Raw genomic sequence first — 14473 nt, forward strand, 5'->3', positions numbered from 1 at the left:
AAGACATACTGTAAGCCAAGTATTTGCTTATTTCCACATCTTGCTTAGAGTCCCTTGTGCATTTTTTTTTAAGTCTTCCGCTCAGACAGGTTGACTCTTCTTAAACCTGCAGTTCAAGCTCCCGTTTTTTTTTTTTTTTAACTTCAATAGTTTCATGTGGGCAATCTCTACTTACCTAAAGTACTGCATAGCTGCCGTTCAATTCGTTCTCCATCTATTGGTCGGCGAAGTTTGACGACATCTTTAGATCTGGGGAATGTAAATGGTTGCTATAGGAACAAACATGCTTGTTAAAATAGAATACAAGAAAATTGGTCTTTCACAGTTGTTTTTTTTAAAACAGAAAATGCTAAAAGTATTTTTTCTTACTGATTTATTAAAAAAAAACACACATGCAGGATATTGCTTGAACTGCAGCTTTAAGGTGTCATTTGACATACTTACGGAAGTTAAAATCTGATATAGTACAGTGTAGCTATTGTTTGTTGCAACTAGCTAAAATAGAGAAATAGAGGGCAGAGGGGATTCCAAACTGCTAGTGCAGCCCCTGTCTCCGAACCCTGCTAACCTACCGGCCACAATACATCATGCAGCCGGTTTGCGAAACATACAGGGGCAGGGACATTACCATTGAGGACCTGGTTAAAAGTGTACAACAGTAATTTTCCTGATAGTTGAGTGGGCCATCTCAAGGCAGAGGATATGGGGTTGAGGTTTCTACCTAGGGAAATATACCATGTGGCAGGTGAACAGTTACAACTTGCAAAATGTTAGTTATGTTAGTATGCTCTTTCACCGCTAAATGGTAATGTTGGTAATTTATTTTTTCATTTTTTTATAAACCTACAAACGTTACCAATGCATTTCTATTGCAGCTGGGATGGAAGTTCTATGATGCAGATGACTATCACCCTTTGGAGAACAAAGTGAAAATGTCTCAAGGAATACCATTAAATGATCAGGTCCAGTATATGAGTACCCTCATTGTGTGTGTGTGTGTGTGTGTGTGTGTGTGTGTGTGTGTGTGTGTGTGTGTGTGTGTGTGTGTGTGTGTGTGTGTGTGTGTGTGTGTGTGTGTGTGTGTGTGTGTGTGTGTGTGTGTGTGTGTGTGTGTGTGTGTGTGTGTGCGCAAGACCAAAGGGATCAACAAATGTATCAACTCTACAAAGGTCAAAAATAGAGTAGAACTAGAAGTGAAAGAATATACTGTATCTATTTGGTCAGCAAGTATTAATTGATGGGAACCTCTCAAATTAAAATATTAGGAGAATTAAGATAGGATGAAGTGCATTTGGAAAAAATAAGACAATCTTATAAGGGAACCTTCTACGATGTCCGAAAAGGAAAGTATTTGACCGGGGTGTTCTGTCTGTACTCACATATGGATTTGAAACTTGGACCCTAAATGCAAAGGCAATTCAGAAGCTTCAGGCAACACAAAGAAGTATGGAGAGGTGTATGTTGGATATTACCTGAAGAGACAGGAAAAAGAATGAATGATTCGAAACCAAACAAAAGTCTGTGACATCACAAAGGTGAAGAAATTAAAATGGACCGGACATATCGGAAGATATTATTATTGTTGGACAAAGATAGTACTCAACTGAATTCCAAGGGATATCAACAAGACCAAGATGACAACCATAAGTAAGATAGGAGGATGAAATCAGAAAATGTGTTGGTGCAATGTGGAGGAGAGGCTTGAAACCGCAGTACATTAAAGATCCTTGGATAGCCCTGGATCAACAAGGGTTGAAGAAGATGATATATAGATAAAACAATGGAACTAAGAGCACTAATATACTAGTCAGACTAAGTAGGGGTTAATACATAACACCTAATAAAATGTGGGTGTAAAATAAGCACTCAGAAATAAAAATGCTAAAAGGTTGAACCAAAGATGAATACATAAATAGATACATGGTAAAGTGCATCACCTCTGTGTGCTGATGCACAGTGACATTAGTATGGATAATCATGGGAAAGGTAGATGCAGCCTCCGTCCTTTGGAAAATATCCTCCTCTCTCCAAAATCCACAAACACTATAAAGAGAAGCGCAAACAACCTTCCATAGTGCGATATCACTTTATTAAATCAAAAAGGTCTGATTACAATGCACTCACAGAATAAAGAAGATAACACAACTTACCTGCTGGGTGTGATCCGTCCACCCCTCTCAGAGAAAGTGTCCTGTGTGTTGCTGAGGATGCCTGCGAACCTCTGTTGCTCTGGTGCCGATTTCGGGCATCTCGTGGCTTCAGTCATTGTATCTTCTTTATTCTGGGAGTGCGGATAATAAGGCGTTATTATACTATGGAAGGTTGTTTGCACTTCTCTTTTAGTGTGTGATTACTGGTTGCTTGCAATGTTGTGTGTGTGTGTGTATATATATATACATATATATATATATATATTGTGATGCCGTCACTGCTCTCTAAGGGTTAGAATGGGGCAGTTGTGGGACTTTACAGCTCTCATAGAGTTAATCCTCTTGGAAAGGTCTGTTCAGATGAGAGTTAATGAGCTAATTAGCCTAACCTGTGTAACGGGTTTCCCCCCCCCCCCCCCCCCAATCTCACATTGGCCCGGGTGGTCTAATCAGTCCCCATTACGTGTTCGTGTCTGGTGGTGCACCTGCAGGCAACAGGGCTCCTGAGTCTCCCGCTTGATGGTATTAGGGGATGTCATCCAGACAGGCAGCTGAGGTAGTGTGTGCGAGTTCAACTTACATCATGTGCAGCGCCTCCACCTCATCAGGATCTGTGCTTCCGCAGGGAGATGGTCCTGGTGAGGAACTCCTTCTTGGTGGTGACTGCCACTGCTGAGTAATCTCACACTCACACAGTGGGGTTTTCATTAACAAGGTCATTTATTGTATATTGGGATGTAGCAGACTGCCCCATGCAGCTGCCGGCTCTAGCCGCACATATCTCCGTGCTGTCCCTTTGCCAGGTACGCCCTCCCGTATTGAAGTGGCATTCCCTCTTCTCCTAGGGAGATCACCCCTGTGCCAGGTCCCTGGACACAGAGTGGCTTAGACAGACTTGATTGGTCAACCTGTACCGCTAGTTACTGCACTAGGGTCACAAAGTGTTCCCACAATCCCTTATGCAGGAGAATACAATTTACCAGCTACTTCACATAACTGCTGGAACAACTAACTAACTGACAGTGTTGTGCCTTATATACTTCAGGAGGCAGGCGCATCACTGATGTCACTATCCAGGGACTCAGAGCACACAGCCACTCCCCTCCATACATAGGGCACCTCACCAGGGTGTGAGGGAAAACCTCCATAACTACTGCTGGCATACCTGTACTTATCAGGACTTACTGCCAACAGAGAGGAAAGTAGTATACCATTATTATGCATGGCTATATACTCCCCCTGGTGAATCCCCACCGTCCCGGCTGGGGCCTAAATTTGGTGTACATTGCGCCAGGAAACACTGTAAAAGAACACACAAATTAAGCGTCAAACATTACCACATTTACATAATAATGTCAGAACATCACGCTCACTGACCAGCAGGGGCGCTAAAGAAAAGATCAGACCACTCTTGTCCGGGACCTAATAATAGTGTCGAGGGTCTGGTTTCTTCACCTCCCGTCCCGCTGCATCAGTGACTGTCACACTATACTCTCGAGGCAGACCTCGCTCATTACAGTACACCACTTTGTGCATGTAAACACTGCGCCCGATTTTCCAAACCCTCATCAGTTGGGAAACCCTCTGCTCAGCCTGCACTCCCTTAATGGCCCCTCCCTTATTAACAATGTAGTACTCTATATCAGTACGGAGCCACCTCTCTCGATTATCCTCTATCTCCCGCATCAGAGGTTCGGGGACATAAGGGTACTCAAGCCCATGAGACCGCTTATACTTCGCCATAATGGCTCGTTCAGCTCGGCAGGCCCGGGTTAATTTAGTTTGCCCAGCCCTTCCCGGCAACACCCATGACAGGGGCTCATCTGACTCCACCGGATCATCCAACCCTTCAGATCCTTTTGGTTTAATAAAACCCCCTTTAATTCGGTTCCACCTCACTCTCAACTCTTTGAGGTATGCCTCATCACTGAAATCCCCGGGAGCCCACCAAAGGTCCACTATCCCATCCCTTTCTATAATAAAACGGGTGCGGTCTATCCATGCGACATAACCCTCATATAGTGGTGCCCACCATCTAATTTCCCGTACCTCCTCTGAGTTGGATTCTAGTGGCTCTTCCTCTTCAGGCCCGCCCGATGATACCCCTGAAGTACCCTCAGATGGCGTAACCTTTCCCCGAGGCTGTGATCTGTTTCCACCCGTGATACTCAACACACTAGTACAATCACTGGGTACCGACCCTTGTCGGGAAATCCTCCCTCCACCCTCCGATCCATCATCCGAAGTTCCCCAGTCCAGGCTTTTAGTCCGCTCCTCGGTAGGACCCCGTGAATCCCCTGACATCCCCAGGCTAGAAGTAGACCCGAATGAACAAGTGACAGGGACAGGGGATTTAACTAGGGCCTTGGGACTAACTTTGGGAGTGGACGGGGTTGGGGGACGGGCCGGACGGTAGGTATCGGCAGGGTTACGACCTGCTCCTCAGCAATACCTGACTCGCTTCCGCCACAAAGTTCGTTCTTTTCTCCGGCAGCTGGGCTTCTCGCTCTCCGGCTCGAGCGCCCATTCCGTCTGTCAGTAGAGGATCGACTTCCGCTGCTCAACCGCAGAGGCGCGATCATCTCCCACTCGATGCCGCTCTGGTCATCCGGAACTGCCTCTGGACACGCACGTGCTGCGACGCCATCTTGGGTTGGGTCCCCAATCGAGACCTCTTCCTCCACAAGGACATCCGGCAACGCCCGTCTGCTACGCGGTCCAGCCTGGCCCTGGATCCGCTCTTCTTTCACCTCCACCCCCTGGGTCTGCGACGAGCACGGGGCTAGCCTACTGCTTCGCAGCGTCGGGGTGGATCGACCTCCTTCCGACCCGCTAGTCACCACGGCAGTGGGACTCCAGCGATCGGGTTGTCGCGGTACTGGAGACACTCGACTCCGTGTCTCCACACCACGAGGGATAGCATCTCGCCAAGGTGTACCACTGGTATGGTACTCTGTTAATAAGTCCTGTGTATCCGCCAGCCTGGCACACTCCACGTCCGAGGACTCCAACTTACAGTTCGGGCGGGGCATTCCAGTAGGGGACCGCCGATGGGCTCCTTTCCGGTCACCCCTCCGATGGCTAGTTTTCTCTGACTTGAGAATCCGGCCCGATTCCTGCTCCGCGGGACCTGCACTCTCACTCCATAGTGCACCCGGAAGCTCCGCTGCCGACATCGGAGTAGAATCTTTCACTCCCACGGCTTGTACTGGCACAAACGTCGTCATGGGCCACATATACTGCAGTCCACAGTGAGGGCATCGAGCCTCGCTGCCCACAGCTCCACCCGGCAGTCTGCACTGCAGTCTGCACTACGCGGATAATCAGGAAGCCTCCTGGAACCGAATAGGGATAGGTAGAGATCAAGGGACTCTGTTCCACTTTCTCAGAATTTTCAGCCATAGTCACCAACGGAGGCACTCGTCTTAGAGGTCTGTATCGATCAATGGCTCTTCGCAACTGAAGGGCAGGGGCTGGTTGAGCAACCCCTCCTCCTACTTTCTCCATCGTCATCCGGCGGAACTGCAAACCACTCCCCCTGGTTGAAACTAGGGGGATGTCTCGTAGACTTGTAGGCTGACCCAGCACAGGTGCAGAGTGAGTCATAGTCCATGAGGGCGCGGCTCCAGCTTTCGCGCCAACCTCCCCAGCAGGGTGGGGCTTTCTCGTTGCCGCCAATCCTGGCCAACAATTAGCAAACTGCAAAGTTGCAAGACTTTCTGCAGCTGGCCCACGCGGTGTCCCAGGAACGTGGGAACCGCCATTTTGGTTAGTACTGTCTTTCTTCATATTTGAGGTAGCGTCTGGCTGTTTGTGTATTGGTGTATAACAAAGTCCATTTCGTTCCTCCCATCTCGCAAGACTGTCGTCCTCACTAGTCTCGAGGGTACTTTCCCGAGAACATAGACAGGACAAACACGGCGCAGCCACGGCTTTCACGCCATTCCATAACAAGCTCACAAAAGTCTCTTCTGTAGCTAGTTCTTCTTCCTCAGTCCGGCATCCTGGACCTTCTGCTCTTTGTAGATCCTCCATTCTGACGGTTGTTTCTCGATCACTGTATACTGGATTATTGTACATGGAGCTCCGCTCTGCGGGGCAGCTACCACATCAGTACAATAAACATGCCTTGTGTACCTAACGTAGATCTGACTCGTGTTTGCACTACCTCAGGCTAGGCTCACTCTTTCTGTGTCTGCTGTAACTCCTTCCTCCCAGTCTGTGCTCCCTTCGGTAAGTGATCTGGAATGGACTAGAGTACTCTATTTCTTCCATGCAGTACTTGGGCGTCTACCTACTGTTGGCTAGCCTAGTGCAGATCCTCTCCAGAATTCCTGACCTCGTTAACAGGCTATCCCTTCAGGCATCCTACCCCTAGCGCTACCTCAAGGTGACTCGGAAAGCTATAGCCCCTCTCCAGACCCACTAACTCCTCTCAGGTTCCCAGGTCGTCCCTGCGGTTCCATCCCAACACAGCACAAAGTGGCAGCATACACTTTCCCTGTTTCCTAGTGTGCCTAGCAAAAGCCTGTCCTGTTGACAGGTCATCTCAGCAGCGCCTCCAATTGTAACGGGTTTCCCCCCCCCCCAATCTCACATTGGCCCGGGTGGTCTAATCAGTCCCCATTACGTGTTCGTGTCTGGTGGTGCACCTGCAGGCAACAGGGCTCCTGAGTCTCCTGCTTGATGGTATTAGGGGATGTCATCCAGACAGGCAGCTGAGGTAGTGTGTGCGAGTTCAACTTACATCATGTGCAGCGCCTCCACCTCATCAGGATCTGTGCTTCCGCAGGGAGATGGTCCTGGTGAGGAACTCCTTCTTGGTGGTGACTGCCACTGCTGAGTAATCTCACACTCACACAGTGGGGTTTTCATTAACAAGGTCATCTTTATTGTAGATTGGGATGTAGCAGACTGCCCCATGCAGCTGCCGGCTCTAGCCGCACATCTCTTCGTGCTGTCCCTTTGCCAGGTACGCCCTCCCGTATTGAAGTGGGATTCCCTCTTCTCCTAGGGAGATCACCCCTGTGCCAGGTCCCTGGACACAGAGTGGCTTAGACAGACTTGATTGGTCAACCTGTACCGCTAGTTACTGCACTAGGGTCACAAAGTGTTCCTACAATCCCTTATGCAGGAGAATACAATTTACCAGCTACTTCACATAACTGCTGGAACAACTAACTAACTGACAGTGTTGTGCCTTATATACTTCAGGAGGCAGGCGCATCCCTGATGTCACTATCCAGGGACTCAGAGCACACAGCCACTCCCCTCCATACATAGGGCACCTCACCAGGGTGTGAGGGAAAACCTCCATAACTACTGCTGGCATACCTGTACTTATCAGGACTTACTGCCAACAGAGAGGAAAGTAGTATACCATTATTATGCATGGCTATACCTGTATAGTCAGGAAGTGATACAGAGATTACCCCCCCCCCCATGCTGCCAGGCACACACTGTTGAGAGTTATACAGAGAGGGTGAGAGACGCTTCTGCTAGACTGATCTGAAGACACACACAGACAGCCCTGTGAGAGACTGAAAGGAGACCTGCTGCAGGTACACCGGGTAAAGTGGGGAAAGAGTTTAGTTCTCCCATGATTAGTTAGGGACTAAGCAGTATTAGTCAGTACTCCTGGAAGGAGTTAGGTCTTTTGTTTCTGTTTTGTGTTATAAGTTAACCCTGTACCTGCTTTGTTCCCTGTAAATAAACCCCTGCTTAGAAAGTACAGTGTTTCCTGACTTTGATCTGGACAAAAGATCCGACGCTGGGACTGAGATGTCACAATTGGTAGAGTTTAACGCGGGCAGTCCACAAGGCAGTGAAAGTGGAAAATGGAGGAATTTCTGACCTCGCTTCAGTACGAACAAACAGAAAATTCTGCTATTTTAATGCGGGGGTTGCAACAATTGGCAAAGACCCAAGAGGAGATGTCAAAATCCTATAATGAGAGTTTACAACAGATGACAAAGTCACAAACTGAAAGTACGGCGGCGTTAGTACAGCAGATGGCGCGGTCCCTACATCAGACGCTAAAAGAAGAGCAAAACGAGGCGCAACTTCGCCTACACCAAGAGCTCAGAGTGTTGGGAGAGAAAATTACCGCCCAGACTAGAGTGGCCCCACAGGTCGGTCACCAGGTAAAAACGCACCTCATTCAGAAAATTACGATGGACGATGACGTTGAGGCGTACCTGTCAATCTTCAAGCGCACCGCAGTACGCGAAGGGTGGCCAGCTGAGGAGTGGGCGGGAATAATTTCTCCCTTCCTGGTGGGTGACTCACAACAAGCCTATTATGACTTAGAGCCCGAGCAAGCTAAAGACTGAAGGCGGAGATTATGGCACGGCTAGGGGTCAACCTCGCAGTTCGGGCCCACGGTTCCATTATTGTCGTTATGATATAGAGAAGACACCCGCTCTCAACTCTATAAACTTATAAACTCTGCAAGGAAGTGGCTCCAGCCTGAGGTATGTTCCATCGCTGCAGTTGTCGAAAGAGTCGTTATAGACCGGTTCCTGAGGGGTCTCCCCCGCACCATCCAGAAGTGGGTGAGCAAGAGTGACCCCAAAGATGCCGAACAGTTGGTCGCTTTAGTCGAATGTTACTTGACTGCCGAGGAGATGTCCAAGAGTTCAAGTCCAGATGAGTGCTTCGGTTCTCGCTTCCTGCGCTCCAGGAGGTCCGATAAGACTGTTTATCCGAATAGGAATCCCCAAGGACTCATTGACTTGCGTAAAGGAGTAGGAAGTCCCACAGCACCTAGGAGGGACTCTGGTCTCGTTGTTCCCAGTAGACTGGAGACAAAACACCGACCAAGTTTTGGAAGGTATATAGAGTGCTACAGATGCCATGAACTTGGACATGTGGCCGCAGTTTGTCCTCGGAAGGCGGAACCAATGGAATTTAACTTTTCTGTGGGGCATGGTTCGCGCTGGGTTTCTACAGTTCAGCACAGTTCTTGCAGTTCAGAAGAGGATGACGAGGACTCCTATGTGGCCCCGCGTAAAGGACAACCTCCGTGTGCAACAGAAGCTGCAGGGAAAGCTTACCCCGTGGCATCAGAAAAGACTAGAGGTGGACTACAACACAGAGCGCTTGGCGCAATCGTCACAGGAGTGACTACTAGCCTTGGTATGACAAAGGCTACCGATACCGCCATAAGCAGAAATCCAAGTGAGTCAGACCAAAAGAGTGTTGATTGGAAACGGTTCTATGAGGCGTCCCAACAAAACGTTCAACGCCTCATCGGCAAGCTAGACGTTTCTCAGCGAGATGTCTGCACGTTAAAAACAGAGCTGGGTAAAGTAAAGCAGCAAGTGCTACAGGAGCGACTGAGTACCCAGTGGGTCCCCGCCGAGCAGCATGATGAGCTGAAGGCCACCCTGAGCCTTACCCAAGTATCACTGGAAGCAGAATACGAAAAAAACTAAAAATGTCCAAACCTTGGAATCTGAAAAACTGAAGTTGGATAAAAGGCTTCTAGAGCTAAAGCGGATAACTGAACAAACGTCCCAGCAACTCACAGCTATAAAGGAGGACAACCTCAACCATGAGAAAGAGCTGGAGAAGCAGAGAACCTGCTCCATCACCAAAAATCAGTACACCCAGGAGAAAGAGGCATGGAAAACAGAAGCAGCAGCAATCCTAGCGACAAAAACTACAGAGATCCAAAATCTGAAGGATGCGCTGACACAAACCCAGAGCAAGCACCAAAAAGAGATGAAGGCCCTGAGAGAAATTGAATTGGCAGCTGCCTTGAGCCAGAAAAGAAGTATAAAAGGACAGCTTCAAGACCTGAGGAAGGACCTGGAGTCTGAGCGTGCTGGCCGCAAGAAGGCAGAGAAACAACAGCGTGACCTAGGTGAAGAGCTCGAAGCTCTGAAGACTGAGTGGGACACTACGCTGGACTCTATTACTGCTCAGCAGGAGGTCTAATACAAAGAAAACCTTTAAGAAGAGGTGGATGTCAGACATGTCTGACAAAGAGGCTGGTGCACGGGAATAGTGCACGGGCCGCTCACAGGACAATGTTTCGCTAGGGGGAGGGATATGTGATGTCGTCACTGCCCTCTAAGGGTTAGAATGGGGCAGTTGTGGGACTTTACAGCTCTCATAGAGTTAATCCTCTTGGAAAGGTCTGTTCAGCTGAGAGTTAATGAGCTAATTAGCCTAGCCTGTATAGTCAGGAAGTGATACAGAGATTCCCACCCCCCCCCCATGATGCCAGACACACACTGTTGAGAGTTATACAGAGAGGGTGAGAGACGCTGCTGCTAGACTGATCTGAAGACACACACAGAGAGCCCTGTTAGAGACTGAAAGGAGACCTGCTGCAGGTACACTGGGTAAAGTGGGAAAGAGTTTAGTTCTCCCATGATTAGTTAGGGACTAAGCAGTATTAGTCAGTACTCCTGGAAGGAGTTAGGTCTTTTGTTTCTGTTTTGTGTTATGAGTTAACCCTGTACCTGCTTTGTACCCTGTAAATAAACCCCTGCTTAGAAAGTACAGTGTTTCCTGCCTTTGATCTGGACAAAAGATCCGACGCTGGGACTGAGACGTCACAATATATATATATATACACACACACACACACACACACACACACACACACACACACACACACACACACACAATATTGCAAGTGTAGCGCTGTTTTTTATATATATATATATATATATATATATATATATATATATATATATATATACATATACATATACATGTACATGTACATGTACATGTACATGTACATATATACACACACACACACACAACATTGCAAGTGTAGCGCTGTTTCCCCTACCCTATGGGAGTTGTGGCGGCTACTAAGTGTGTATGTGGTGATTTACCTGCGGCTCACAGGAAGCCTCAACCTCCGTTGTTGGGAGCCTGGGTGTACCTGGATCGTCTGGTGACAGCGCCTCCAACGGTGAGGGATCCTGACAGAGCCGGATAACCCCTTCACAGGACCCAATGCAATAAGTCCACACAGAGTATATAATAACACGTTTACTGAACATGCAAATACAGTACCCAGAATAACACAGGCCATGCAGGGTCATACTCCCATAGGTGAAAAGAAAAATAAGTGCGCAGCTAATACACAGTGAAACACACACAGTGATTTTTTACTTCACTATGTGCGTTGTGCGCCTTGTTTTCTTGTTTTTTTCATACTCCCATACCGTGCCCTCTGTCACACCACCCTGGTGGGGTTTTCTCCAAAGTACTGAGGTGCCCTGGGCACCCAACCACCCGGTGTCCATGGGAGCCACCCCACCCAATGTATGTGTGACAGCGCTGCCCACAATCAGTGTTAGAGTTGGTGCACTTGTAGATGGGGTATGATACCTGCTGATTGCTCTGGCACTCAGTACCACAGATTGAAGAGAACCCGTCTGGTCCCACGCCGTTGCCGTCCGTGATAGCATCCGCCTCCACGTGGGGTGGTATCTAGCTGGAGGGTCCCACCTTGATGAGAGTCTCTAGCCTTGGGGTGGTGGTCTGCTCCCTGACCACAGGTTGCTTCTGCTGCGCGGCATCCTACTGTGTCCCTGACACTATAGAGGCTAATTGGGGCAGTATCCCTATCTAAGGGCCTGTCCCTGTAGCAGCCACAAACTTACAGGGGAGTCGGGCCTAACTGGGGCCTATAAGGAGATCTCTGGCCTTGTGCATGGGCCTACGGACACCCTGCACCTACACCCTCACCCTTCCGTGTCCCAGCTCCGACTGGCGTGGTCTCAGTGCGCCAAATGTATCATGGAGCAGGGGATTTCTGCAGCCCTATTGGCTGTGTGGTGCCAGCTGATCTTGCAGCCCCAGAGGCTGCTGGGTAATATAGTTCCCCTGTGGAGTACTCCCTAAGATGGCCGCCGCTATTGCGCTTGCACTGCACATGCGCGAGGAGTCCCAAGATGGCCGCCGCAACCTCAGGCCATACTGCGCATGCACCAACTCACTGCGCATGCGCGGCCAATACCAGTATGGGCGCCGCCGCAGACCTCCTGCGACCCGCTTGCTATACTGACTGCTCGCACGCTACCGCAGCCCACCTCGCACTCTCCCCAGCCTCCGCTGCCATTCGCAGCCGAAGCGGAAGGTAAGGGGATGAAGGGGGACCCAGGGGGGACCTGGCCACACAAGTAACCAGTAATCATATTGTCAACAACTAGATATGTTGACTATTAGGAGAGAACAATTTACTGTTTACTGCGACGTCTACTTCTGGTCCCTGAGTCTATGGCATTGAAAGAAAGGCCCTCGTTTAAAGAGAGCCAGGTAAATCTGGAACAAAGAGGGGATAGAATGAAACGACACTATCATGCAGTGCGATTCCCAACGTCTATCATTTCGGTACCATAGATAATACAGCTATTCTCAACGTGTACGTAATGAAAAGACAACTTGAAGTTTTATGAGGCCCTGAACCTACAGTGTCGTGCGCCCTGATGGCACCAGGTTTAGATGCTACATGCCATTACGTGTACGTGCCTGATTACTTACAGTTGAGGTATGGTTAATTCTCTACGTTATACACCAACCAAGGGGACGGAATTACAAATTGGCTTATGTTACTTGTTTGACCAAGAAATATGATACATGAAAGGGAGTTTAGCTGTTTATACACATCATTGCACATCCATTTCAAATCCAAAGGTCTGTTTGCACAACTATTGTTATTTGAAGCACAGGTAGAAAGAGACCGATTCTTTTTACAAGCCCAGTTCAATATTCCCTTTCATTGAGTATGTTATTCCCAGCTACTCCATGTTATATAAAGAGGAGCAGGTAATAAAACATAACCTATCTTTGTAATTGAAAAAAAAAACCATCAAGGCTTATACATACAAAACAAATCTATATCAATAATGTAACCCATTTAGAGTTGTTGCAGACAGCCCCCATCTGTATGTTAAGAGGGAAACATATTGATGTATAATGTTGTGCATTGAAATTTCAAAGAGACTGGTAACGCCTGATCCCATAACTGTCTAATTGTTGCTACATGGGTGACGGCCTTAAGGAAAGGTCTTAAAAAGTTGGCACTGGGTCTTGTAACTGGCTTCTTTCATTTGAGAAACTGTTTGCAAGCACTACTGTCTGATTCTGTGTGTGTATATATGTGTGTGTGTATATATATATATATATATATATATATATATATATATATATTATTATGTAGAGGTATCAGTACCGTGTTAGCCGAGCTTCAATAATCAAAAAATAAATAGATGATACCGTTCTGTGGCTAACGAAATGCTTTTATTTGTGCGAGCTTTCGAGATACACTGATCTCTTCTTCCGGCGATGTTACAATGAATGAAGCAAGCAAAAGGTATACTTAACAACAGTGTCTATTGGAATGTTATCTGTGCTGGTCCTTCCCCCGGTGTGGATGTGTTTTATGGCTGGAGGTGTCAAAAGGTTCCTGAAAGCAAGTGATGTAAGAGTGTGTGTGTGTATCAGTGTGAATAAAAATGAATGGAGAGCCCACAGTATATACAGTGCTTTACACAAGGTGTGTGTGGAGTGAGAGGGATATAAATGGTGTGGAAATGTGAGAGATTGTAGCACAACTAAAAGTGTGTGTGGATACTTTGTGGTCCCTATTGGTGTATAGGGATGGAAAAACAAGGAGTATTAGTATGTGTATGCATGTGTGTGCATATATATATATATATATACACGTGTAAATATATATATATATATATATATTTTTGTTTTGGCTACAAAGAGTTAGCTGAAAGAGACCCGTGCCATTTGTTCTGCTTTGCTTTTTACCGTGTGCCTTTTTTCTTACTGTCATGGCTTAGCCTGCTAGTGACTAGTGACCTTAAATCCTCTTCCCAGACCTTGCTTGAAGGGAAGACTACCTTCAGATCACTGCTACTGTATCACTCCCTGGCTTGTCATCCCTGTGATCTGTCTTGGCTAAACTGTTAGCAGAGGTGCTGGCAGGGCGCTGATAAATGCTGACTAATAGTGACAACTGCTCCAGGGGTCTCAGTGCACATTAGATTACACTGGGAAACCCATCACTCATCCTTATCATATCTGACAAGTTCTGCTTTAGTCCAAAGAAAAATTGTTGGGAAGGGATGTCTCTCTGCAGCACACGAGGCCTAGATCATCATTTCACCTCATCGCTTGCTTCTCTCTAACCTTTATCTCCATGCAGAGTGGGAATCCTACACTAGCTCTGTGGCAGATGTATGAGTTGCCTCAGAGCTGGTGCCCTAAACAGGGTGCTGGGTTTACCTGCACTCGCAACATACCAAAGCACATAAGTGCTATTTGAAGTTACTTGTATTTGC

At 47.7% G+C, this 14473-nt stretch overlaps 1 protein-coding gene across 4 annotated transcripts in view; it reads left to right on the plus strand.

The window, feature by feature from the left end:
* The window catches only part of IDNK (IDNK gluconokinase), a 30655-nt gene that overhangs the window by 7120 nt on the left and 9062 nt on the right, over positions 1-14473 (plus strand). For all 4 annotated transcript variants that reach the window (XM_075598863.1, XM_075598864.1, XM_075598862.1 and 1 more), the window contains one exon: positions 876-962. In XM_075598863.1, coding sequence (XP_075454978.1) covers positions 933-962 — 30 coding nt within the window. In that variant the 5' untranslated portion in view covers positions 876-932. The remainder of the gene's footprint in view (positions 1-875; positions 963-14473) is intronic.

The sequence above is a fragment of the Ascaphus truei genome, chromosome 1 (assembly GCF_040206685.1).
Source record: "Ascaphus truei isolate aAscTru1 chromosome 1, aAscTru1.hap1, whole genome shotgun sequence".
Lineage (NCBI taxonomy): Eukaryota > Metazoa > Chordata > Amphibia > Anura > Ascaphidae > Ascaphus > Ascaphus truei.